The 10,687-nt window shown below is 38.9% G+C and overlaps 1 protein-coding gene across 2 annotated transcripts in view; it reads left to right on the forward strand.

Annotated features, from left to right (window-relative positions):
* The window catches only part of myorg (myogenesis regulating glycosidase), a 30,982-nt gene extending 20,782 nt beyond the window's left edge, over positions 1-10,200 (forward strand). For both annotated transcript variants that reach the window (XM_085973743.1, XM_085973738.1), the window contains exon 3: positions 302-10,200. In XM_085973743.1, coding sequence (XP_085829869.1) covers positions 407-2,524 — 2,118 coding nt within the window. In that variant the 5' untranslated portion in view covers positions 302-406 and the 3' untranslated portion in view covers positions 2,525-10,200. The remainder of the gene's footprint in view (positions 1-301) is intronic.
* The last annotated feature ends 487 nt before the right edge of the window (positions 10,201-10,687 follow it).

A 10,687-nucleotide genomic window follows, 5' to 3' on the forward strand; every position in this document is an offset into this window, starting at 1 on the left:
TGCTATAATTTTAAGCAGTGAATCCGCTTGGGGACCTGAATGAGGATAAGCTTTAGTGAAAGCTCTGTAGGCACTGAATGAAACAAGTCAGGAATTCTATTCTGTTTTCTATGTTTAACCTCAAGATGATGTCCCATTTGGGTGTTTTCATAACTGCTTCTCAAATAAAAAAAATTTGGAATCTGGAAGCTGGATTCAATCTTTAGGTTGTTGAAAATGAATTTGAATGCGAAGTAAAAATCTATGATTTAGCAGGCTAAGGATGAAAGAACTTATTTTTTCTTTCCCTATTCTCTCCCAGAATTCCTACACGATGCTTTCTGGCTCCAATTGGTGATCCGACGATAATCCGTTTGTGGAGCGGCTACAAAACACCAAAGACGCAGGGGTACCTGATGACAACCTTATGCCTCATACCTACAACCGAGATCAGCTACAGCACCGGGCAGGTAGAGGAGAAAACTCACGAGTCGATGCAATGTACCAAGTCGTGCCAGGAAGTTTGCCTGCTGCCAGGGAAAAACAATCCAAAGAAGCCAAGCCATTAATTTGCACTATTTTCCTGGGCTTGGTGCTGGTAATTGCAGCAGCAGTTGCATGGTGCTATTATACTGCATCATTGAAGAAATTAAATAGCTTTAAAATAGAACAGTTGGAGCTCTCCAAGGGTGGATTTGTCATCAGAAAAGCTGCTAACTTGGTTTCATTTGAAATGGGCTTCAAATCTGCTCCTATTGACCTTGAGTCATGTTTTCAAGATGAGACTGGAGACTGGTTAAATTGCACAAAGTCTGATAAAGAAGAGGTGGACTTCTTTATTGAGACCTTTAAGCCCAAAGATACCATAACTTGCTACAACATCAAATGGAAGACTGTAGCATTGGACTCTTTTGTTGAACACTGCATGTATTGGGCAGACGGACATTGGTATGGAGGAGCAGAGACTAGCGCACAGCACTGGCCTATCAAAATTTCAGGTGTAGTGGATCCTAAGCCATATGTAACAGGTGATGTGCACTCAATACGTGAAGGCTTTGGTGGAATCTTAGAAAGGTACTGGGTCTCATCTAAGTCTGTGGCCGTTCGAGTTAATGATTCAGTCCCTCTGCACATTGGTTGGAACAGCTCAGATAAAGAAGCATTTTGCCTCCATGCTAACTACAAAGATTCACCATTTAAACTGCCGACAGGACAACAGCCATTTGTAGAGCTCAGTTATCAAGTCTGCGTTGGTTCTGATTTGAAAATTGTCCACAGATACATGGCCAAAAAACATTTCATAAAGCCTGAGCTTACACCTTCAGAAAGTATGTTCAGGTACCCTATATGGTCCACCTGGGCTCTGTACAAAACCGAAGTGAACCAGGATAAAGTGTTGCATTACACAGAAAAAATTAAGAAGTATCAATTCAATTGGAGTCATATCGAAATAGATGACCAATACTCCAGTAGTTATGGAGAATTTGACTTTGATCCAGTGAAGTTTCCAAATGCTTCAGAACTGCTGCAAAAGCTAAGGGATGATGGATTCCAGGTGACATTGTGGGTCCATCCCTTTGTTAATTACAATTCTCCCAATTTTGCCAAGGGAATAGAAAGTTCTTATTTCGTGATGGACCCCAGTGGGAGACTTCCTGCCCTTGTGGAATGGTGGAATGGGATTGCGGCAGTTTTGGACTTCACCAATCCTGAAACTACAGATTGGTTTCAGAAAAGATTGGAACACTTGAGATCAAAGTATGGGATTGTCTCTTTTAAATTTGATGCAGGTGAGACCAGTTACCTTCCTGCAGATTTTAGCACTCGGACGCCTTTGTCTGATCCCAGCATATTTAGTAAACTATATGCAGAATCTGCAGCTTTGTACTGCAAGTTGGCTGAAGTGAGGGTAGGATATCGAACCCAGATGCTCCCTTGTTTTGTCCGCATGATCGACCGGGATTCTGTTTGGGGTTACGAGCTTGGTTTAAAGTCTCTGATTCCTACTGCCCTCACCATGAGTATCTTGGGATATCACTTCATATTGCCTGATATGATTGGAGGAAACGTTTATCCAAATAAAACTGACGGCTCTGATGAGATCCCAGACCGTGAGCTTTATATACGCTGGCTCGAACTATCGGCTTTTCTTCCAGCCATGCAGTTCTCCATTCCTCCTTGGCTATATGATGGTGAGGTTTTGAAGATTGCATATAAATTTACACAGCTCAGAGAAAGTTTAGTTGTCCCCCTTATCCTCCGACTAGCGGAGGAAACCACTCAGACAGGTAATCCAATCATAAGGCCCCTCTGGTGGATTGCTCCAGACGACAAAGTGGCACAAAAGGTAGACACACAGTTCCTAATTGGAGATTATCTTATGGTAGCCCCAATTCTAGAAAAAGGTAAAGAAGCAAGAGATATCTATCTTCCTGATGGTAAATGGCAGAGTTTCAATGGAGGCCTCTTTGATAAAACACCAATTCTCCTAACAGACTTTGCGGTTGATCTTGATGAAGTGGCCTATTTTATCAGAATGATTTGATTAATTTTTTTTTCTTTTTATTTTGGAGTAATTCAGCTAGCTAGTTAAATGGATTTTTTTTCTTGCAAATGGATTGTGGATCCAGTGTAGCATCTGTGTTCAGACATCTTTAGTTCCAGGATTATCCCCAAGCAGACTTGTTAGTATTATACTTGGTGTACCTTAACTTTAACTTTTAACAAAATACTAGTACTGAGTTTTTTTTAATTTCTCTTCCCCTAACTGAACCAGTTGCTATTTTTTAAGGAGTAGTCACTCCCAAATTGATAAAATAGGTGAACAATAAAACTAAATGAAAGCATACAGTTTTTTTAATGGGCCGCCAGAGAGGTGATGGGAATTTTAAAAAATCCAGGTGTAGTGTTTTGTTCTTTTTGTTGTAAATGGCAGAAAGTCCTGAATCTTAATACTTTTTTAGTGAGCCATGGATCAAAGAGAACATTCTATTCTAAATAATTTGGACAAGATATAGAGGCAGTTACAGTAAGTCAAAATTTGCTTTTGCCAAATTAGGGGGCATGGTAAACTGTGAGGAATCATGCAGGAGACTACAGGAAAACTTAGGTTAGGGGAATGGGAAAATGTGTGGCAGATACAGTTCAGTGTACTTACATTTGGGGAAAGGGCAGAGAATGGTAAAACTTATGGAGTGGAGGAAACCTGGTATTAACAGATACACAGAGCTTTGAAAGCAGAATTACAAATGGAGGAAGACAATAAAATTGACATGAGATTCTGGGCTTTATATAAGGAAATTGAATGCAAAAACAAGCAAGTGATGATGAATCTGAACAAAGCGTTGGTTGGGCTACAGTTGCAGTACTGTGTGCAGTTTTGGGTACGCTGTTGTAAACTGGTATTGGAAGCTAAGGAAAAGGTGCAATGTAGCTCCCCTAGGATGATGCCAAGGGCACAGTTGTGAGAGATATAGAAAAACTAGTTGTGTATTCACTGGAGCAGAGAAAGTTATGGAGGAATCTAACCAAGGTGTTAAATTCAGAAAAGGTTGAGGGTAAATAATGAAAAATTATTGATGCTGGTTGTCAAATCAGTGACAAGTTATAAGATCTGCATTAGTATCAGAAGCAGAAATCAAAGGTTAGAAGAATTGTTTTCACACAGTTATTAGAAATAAAATGTATTATCACAGTGACTATTGAAGCTGGGTGAATTATGTAATTTAAGAGGGAGGATACAGAGGAAAAGCAAAGAAATGGAATTAGAGTAGGTATCACTAGTGGGGGAAGCTAGCATTGGCACAAGTGCAATGGGCTGAATGGCCTCACCTGTACTGACATTTGCAATGATTCTACAGTAGTTGCTGTGCTACCAAATGATGCAAGCAAAATTCCCTGAGTTTTACAGCATGGTTATGGTGTTTGGAATTAATTTTTACAAACTATTCAAGCCATATGAATTGAACATGTCAGCACAAACAGAGGAGCAACCCCTTACCTTCCCAGCATAACTGTTAACCACAAAATCCAACTTGCTTTATGAGCAACTAGAGCAATCATTGAAGTGACAATAAAAGCAAGGCATTAAACAAAATATGTAGCAATGTGACACTGTAAATGAGCAAAAGCAAAATTGAGTGACACAGTCCATTGAAAGACATTTGAAGCATAAGGAATACTAATACATAATTTAGATCATCATGTGAGGGCAAGGAAGAAACGGGCAGTAAAGTTGTATGATTATTACGTCAGTAACATCAATGAAACAGAACACATGTAAACCAAGTAAAAACAATCTAACCAGCACTAAGATAAAACCTATAGACAATCTTGTGAACAGGCTCGAGGGGCTGAATGGCTTACTCCTGTTCTATGTAAAAACTGTAAGTTAAACTTTAATCAGATCACACGTTGTGAGCCATACTCTGCTCCTTGTGGCTTCTCAATGTAGCTGTTTTCTACTGAAAGTTATTTGAGACAAGAAGACAGAATGAAAACAAGTATTCACCATGTAAAAGAAAGGAAAACCTTAATTAGGATTGCTGCCCACCATTATTTTATACCCAGGGCCTATACAGGATAAGGTGATCACAAGAAGGGCAGATGTGAAACTAGAAATCTTCTAATGTCATAATGACCACATTTCCTCCCCTCTATGTAATATATCTAACCTAGATCAGGATAAAATGGGCTCAAAAAGCACCTCCATTGAGTCAACAACTCCTAGCACTCTTGGTGAAGAAAATGATTTGTGATGCATTTGTAATCTAGCCAGAGGCTGATTAAATGCTCTGAGAAACTTGTATAGATAATAGTCCAGAAAACTTCAGGGGCAGCAAACAAAAAAAAAAAAAGCATTGGGAAGGAATATGAACCATAATCTCTAGCTCTAACACAGAAAACAAAGATGGGTATATACCTATTTGCCCATCAGCATCTGAAGGATTACTATCAATTATACTTGATCAATACAACTGTGTGTAAGTATTAATGTACATATCACAGAATCACAGAAACCCCACAGTGCAGATAGAGGCCATTTCGGCCCATCGAGCCTGCACCGACACATATCCCACCCGATCCCCGTAACCCCTACACCAACACATATCCCACCCTATCCCCGTAACCCCACGTATTTAATCCCCCTAACACTAAGGGTCAATTTATCATAGCCAATCAACCTAACCTGCACATCTTTGGACTGTGGGAGGAAACCGGAGCACCCGGAGTAAACCCACGCAAACACGGGGAGAATGTGCAAACTCCACACAGACAGTCGCCCGAGGCCGGATTCGAACCCGGGTCCCTGGCGCTGTGAGGCAACAGTGCTAACCACTATGCCACCGTGCTGCCCTGTCAGGAATGTTTGTGGTAGGATCTGACTTAATGAGTCAGAGTAAACGCCAAAAATATTGAACTCGGAAATCTGAGAATATGTTTTTCCTGATCTAAACATGTTTCAAAACAGTTTATTTTTTAATTCCACAAACTTCATAAACATTTAATTCCGTTAGCTCACAATATATTGATTTGAATGCCTACTGCTGTAGTTTTGTTGGTAATGCTATTATTTAAAATGATCTTTTTACTTATGGTCACATTCAGTTCATTTTAACATAAGTGAGAAATTGATTGTAATCTCACTGGCACAACACCCCTGCCCAAAAAAAAACCATTCGGGACATGTTGCCTCTTTACATTTGAGATAGCATTCAGAGGCATTAAATGTTCTTTGTACCTCCCTATTAAAATCCACTATACAATTGCAACAAAATAGCTGCTGACTAGCCATGTGTGCTGCATAAATTGACTGAAGTCTACTGTTAATTCAATCATTTTTTTGTTCAAAAAAATGCAAATTATCCAGCAGTTCAAACAATTCTAACCTAAGCAACAGTGAAATACTACAGGAAACACAAATTAAAAAAAGGCTGTAAAACATCAGAACAACTATTGAAATGCATGTTACCCAAACATAAGCACTCCAAAGCCGTGCAGTGAAAAAAGCTCAGTCATTTTGCAAAATACTCAGTGATCGTGGTTTGCTTCATGCCAACAGCACATTCATTCATAAAACTGTCAGTTCTATTTAGTGCAGAGAAAAGTACCGTCGGGACATGAGGCTTAGTTGTCGACCACTTATTGTGCAATCTCTCAGAACTGGATGCCATTATCAGTGGTGGTGCCAAGTACCTCTACCTCCATCTGCTTGTTGCACCCACTGACTTTGGCCTCATTTTCTCTCTTGCTCACACTAGCAGTAGCATATACCTACGTCAGTCAGCAATCTAGTATCGGTAGTTTCTTATTGTAAGTGATAGTGAATTCAAAATCTATGTCTGATGACTCGCAACAGAAATCTCATGCACTCGGAGGTTTCCTGTTTCAGAGCCTGCCTTCAGTGCCTTTCTGGGATCCTCGACTGCCAGGTGCAGCAGCTCCCTCTTCCGGTGGGAGGAATCTACAATGCCAAAAGTTGTTAGCAGTGGATTCTGCTTTCAGCTCCTCCCTTGATGAATGGATCATTTGGATTGTTTGCAGATGAACAATGAAAATGGCATGGCAGCATCATGTGCAGCAATCACTTTTTCCTACACCAGATATTTACGGTAGTTTCATAACATAAATCACACCAGCATCTGTTGGCTGGATCACAGCCATGTTTGGTGGTAAAATTAACTCAATCAGATTGACAACTGTTAATGCGACTTTTCTGCCTTGTGATGCTATGTTTTGAGCAAAATGACTCGGCAACTCCTCAAAAAGAACGCCTGTTCTTGTTTCTGTCGATTGCAGGCAGAGTATCAAGACCATGAAATAATGAAACTTGTTTTAGCTGGTGTGTGGTGTACATGGACAGGAGCTGGCACTGCGGTTGTATTTGGTGTGTACTGTACACATACAGGAGCTAGCACTGAGACAGGTTTATCTTGCTGTACACTGTACACATACAGGAGCTAGCACTGAGACAGGTTTATCTTGATGTACACTGTACACATACAGGAGCTAGCACTGAGGTTTTTAACTGGTGTATAGTGTACATGTGAAAACATTGGAATTTCCAATCCCCAGTTGTACTAGCACAAACCATGATTGGAATTCGCTGCTTGACTTTTTTTTACTCGCGTGAGCATTTTTCATTGATGAAAGCTTCTTGATGGGGGGTGTCGGTGGGACAGATTTTAAATTTCTGTGCCACAATTTTCTTCATTTCCCAAGATTACTGCTCCACATATTTGATCTTGTACTTTTCCTCAATGATCAGGGTCTTGTACCTCTAAACAGTCATGCTCGCAAACTACCCCCTATCTCCACTCATTGATGCACTGCACTGAGGTGGTGAAGGGCTTCTACTACAACAACTTGCATTTATATAGCGCCTTTAACACATTAAAACGTCCCAAGGCGTTGGCAAACAAAATTTGACACTAAACCACGTAGAGCGGATGACCAAAAGCTTAGTCAAAGAGGTAGGTTTTAAGAAGCGTCTTAAAGAAGGAGAGGCAGAGAGGTTTAGGGAGGTATGGCGCCTGATGTTGATCGCAGGGTTGAATTTGAATAAAGCAGCAGATTTCATTGTTCAGGATTCATTTGGGGTAGGGGTTTGAATTAACCAATGATGCTGACCGACAGTTTTTCCAGCATTTTTTGTTTTTGATTTGAATTAAGCATCAGATTTTCAATGCATTATTTCAAATCAAGTTAAGCAACTTTGAATTAAGAGGAGTACACTATACCATACAGTAAAGTGTTTGGAATAGGATGTTTGTCACTTATGAAGATGGCCTTTAGATCTTATTAAAGTCTGTCATGTATCTGCCATGGAGTCAACATGTGGAATGAACCTACTATTAAAACACCTTGTGTAACACTTACAGTTATGAAAATAACCTGTGCTGTTATTTTAAACTCTATTCAGTGTTACAGTAAATAGATGAAAAAAATCAGTTTACATAATTATTTAGAAGACCTGCATTAATTTTTTATAGCAGAATGTAGAAACCTTTTGTTACACCAAAGCAATCTAATCCTAGGAGTTAAGTACACCATAGTACCAGAAATGTCCTCAGCAGTCTGGTGATATGCTTTCCTGAACTAGTGTGTACTCATTGTGATAGCATGTGGGCTCAGGTTAGTTCAGGGACAGAAATATTCTAAAAGGCTCTGCCACCCCTTGTTGCAGAAGCAAGTTCCCTGCCACTGTCTCAGCTACGAAATGGTATGTATTCTGTGGGGAGGATAATAAATAACTTAAATTTGGGGTGGAAATAAATGTCTATTCATCAGCTTCTTGGGTTCATGCTTTAGGGAACAGTAGTGGGAACTTTTTTTGGAGTTCACTTCTAGTCCCCTGAATGACGTAGAAGTAGTTTTGCACTATAAAGGGCGGAAGGTCCCAGGTTTGAGAGTTACCTGATTTCAACCAGGGCAACAATTGAAATGCTACAAATTGCTTCAGTACTACATGTTGTTTGGGGGGTGGGGTTGGGCGGGTGAGAAAGAGGGGAAAGAAAAATTGCAGTTTCCACTTCTGATGACTGGTGCTAAAAAGTTTGCTTATAGAATGTTGACTCGGAAGAGGATGTGGCTCAGCTGTGATGCCCTCCATGAATAATCGACTTTCTCTCTCTGGATGAGGTACCTGAAGACTGCTGGTGCCCTTGGAACTACAGTCCAGTAAGTGTTTGCCTTCAGGAGAGGCAGGGAGATGAGATGTAACATTTTCAGTTTAAAAGTTGATTTGTAAATTTGTAGCAAATGTAATTTCTAGGAGATACAAATTCCTAAATTGTTTCTCATGAGCCTGTTGCACTGTATTTTGCCCCTGACATAGGCACAATGGAGGAAGTTTAGAGTTTGTTCCAATTTGGAAGTTTTTAAGTCCTGTCTTCTCATTTTAGCTTACTATTGATTAATTCATGAACCAGGAACTTTCTTAGTCTGTATGACTCAGTATAGTCTTCCACTGGAGGAGTACTGGTATGTATTCGTAACAAATGTATTAGATAAACTTAAATTAAATGATGGGTTGAGTAATATATCATATTTGGAGCTTTATCTAAACCAGTGAATTTGTGTTAAATACCTGTGGTGGCGTTAATGTTTTTAAAATATAACCAGTTTTATTGGGTTTGTGTCTGATTAGATTAAGTTACTTTTAGTTCCCTAATTGATTGATTGATGTTAAAGTCTCAGGGTCAATCATTATATAAACTATGCGTGTGCTTTTTGTTTTAATCTTTTTATAGGAGCATTATTGTGATTTTTTTTTTAAAAGAAGTTCAGAGACTTACTTAGATATGGAATCTTGAGACCCCAATTCTGCCCAGTTTTGAACTCTAATATGTATGTGTTCGTGTATATTTTTTTGATTCTCTGAAATAGCATTGACTGTGTAAAGAATTAAAGATGGCAGCACAAATGTACTGTTTGCTAAAGTCAGTAGAAGGTGGCTGCAATGATATAGTAGTGCACAAGTTTATTTGCACAGCAATGACCAGTGAAACCTAACTTGCTATTTTTTCCTGTTGGATTTTCTTTTTGTCCACTGTTGGAAAGACAATACAAGTCAAAGACTAGCACTTAAATGCCTTAAAAGCAAAGAGAAAACTTTTTTAAGCAACTTGAGATGTAGCGAAAAGCACAATTCTGAATATATTCTAAATGTACATACAATAATTTCGATCACTAAGAAAACTGTGATTTTCTATGAATGAGAAAGCTCACTGTATTTGGTTAGGCATGATAATGTGTAGCCAAAATCTAGGAACAATGGGGTAGAAATTATACCTCATTTGTGTCCATTTTACAGGCGTAAAACGGGTACACTTCGGCTCAATCCTGTGCCCCAAGGATACCTGAGAAACGTCTGACCCAAAAATTGGGCCGGTCCCCTAAACCAGGTGTTGGGTCCAATATGTAAATAAGGGTCTTGACGCTTGTTTTAGGTCCCCTCGCTGAAATTGTTCTGCGATGAACGAGACAGGAGTCGGACTTGTTATTTGTAAACAAGAAACTGATATGCGAGGCACAAATTCTGGATGATTGGCCCTTTTTAAAGTAGCATATTACAGTAAACACATTTTGTGTTACTGTAGATAGAAAATAATGGTGTAAAGTGCTAGTTTTTGTGTTAATGTTTATGGATTTTTTCATTGCTGTGTACAGAGGAAAATAATGTGAAGTTAATTTTGTTTAAATAAAGATTTATGGATTTTTCATTGTGTATATATTATCTTTGTATCTGATTAACATACAGATGTTCAAAATGATTTTCTGATTAGCCCTACTAACAATCTGACTGACATGGTTAGTGTGGACCAATTAAATCTGAGCAGCTATTCCACAACAAACAAACAAAGCAGCCATTACATTTTCAGACCAAAGAACTAAACGTTTAACTAACAGTCAATATTTAAAATCAAATTCTAACTGAAATGTAACTATGTTGAAAGTTTGAGGCTGGAACACCGGACAACCTTGGGTTCAATTTATTAGCAAATTCAGTCAGAGATGTCAGCTGTTGAGGCCTATTCAATTCCAATTTTAAAAAATGGCCTTGCGTAAGCTTAAAGTATGATTACATCTTTCTAAACTAATCCTTACACACAAGATTTTTATAACATTTTCAAAATATTTTGTGTAATAGTTGAAATTGTTAAATTGATCAACTGGAGTTGTGTTGAGAACTTCCATAATTCTTAAT

This window comes from Somniosus microcephalus, chromosome 2 (assembly GCF_052327205.1).
Source record: "Somniosus microcephalus isolate GS21.2 chromosome 2, FLI_Smic_1.0, whole genome shotgun sequence".
Taxonomy (NCBI): domain Eukaryota; kingdom Metazoa; phylum Chordata; class Chondrichthyes; order Squaliformes; family Somniosidae; genus Somniosus; species Somniosus microcephalus.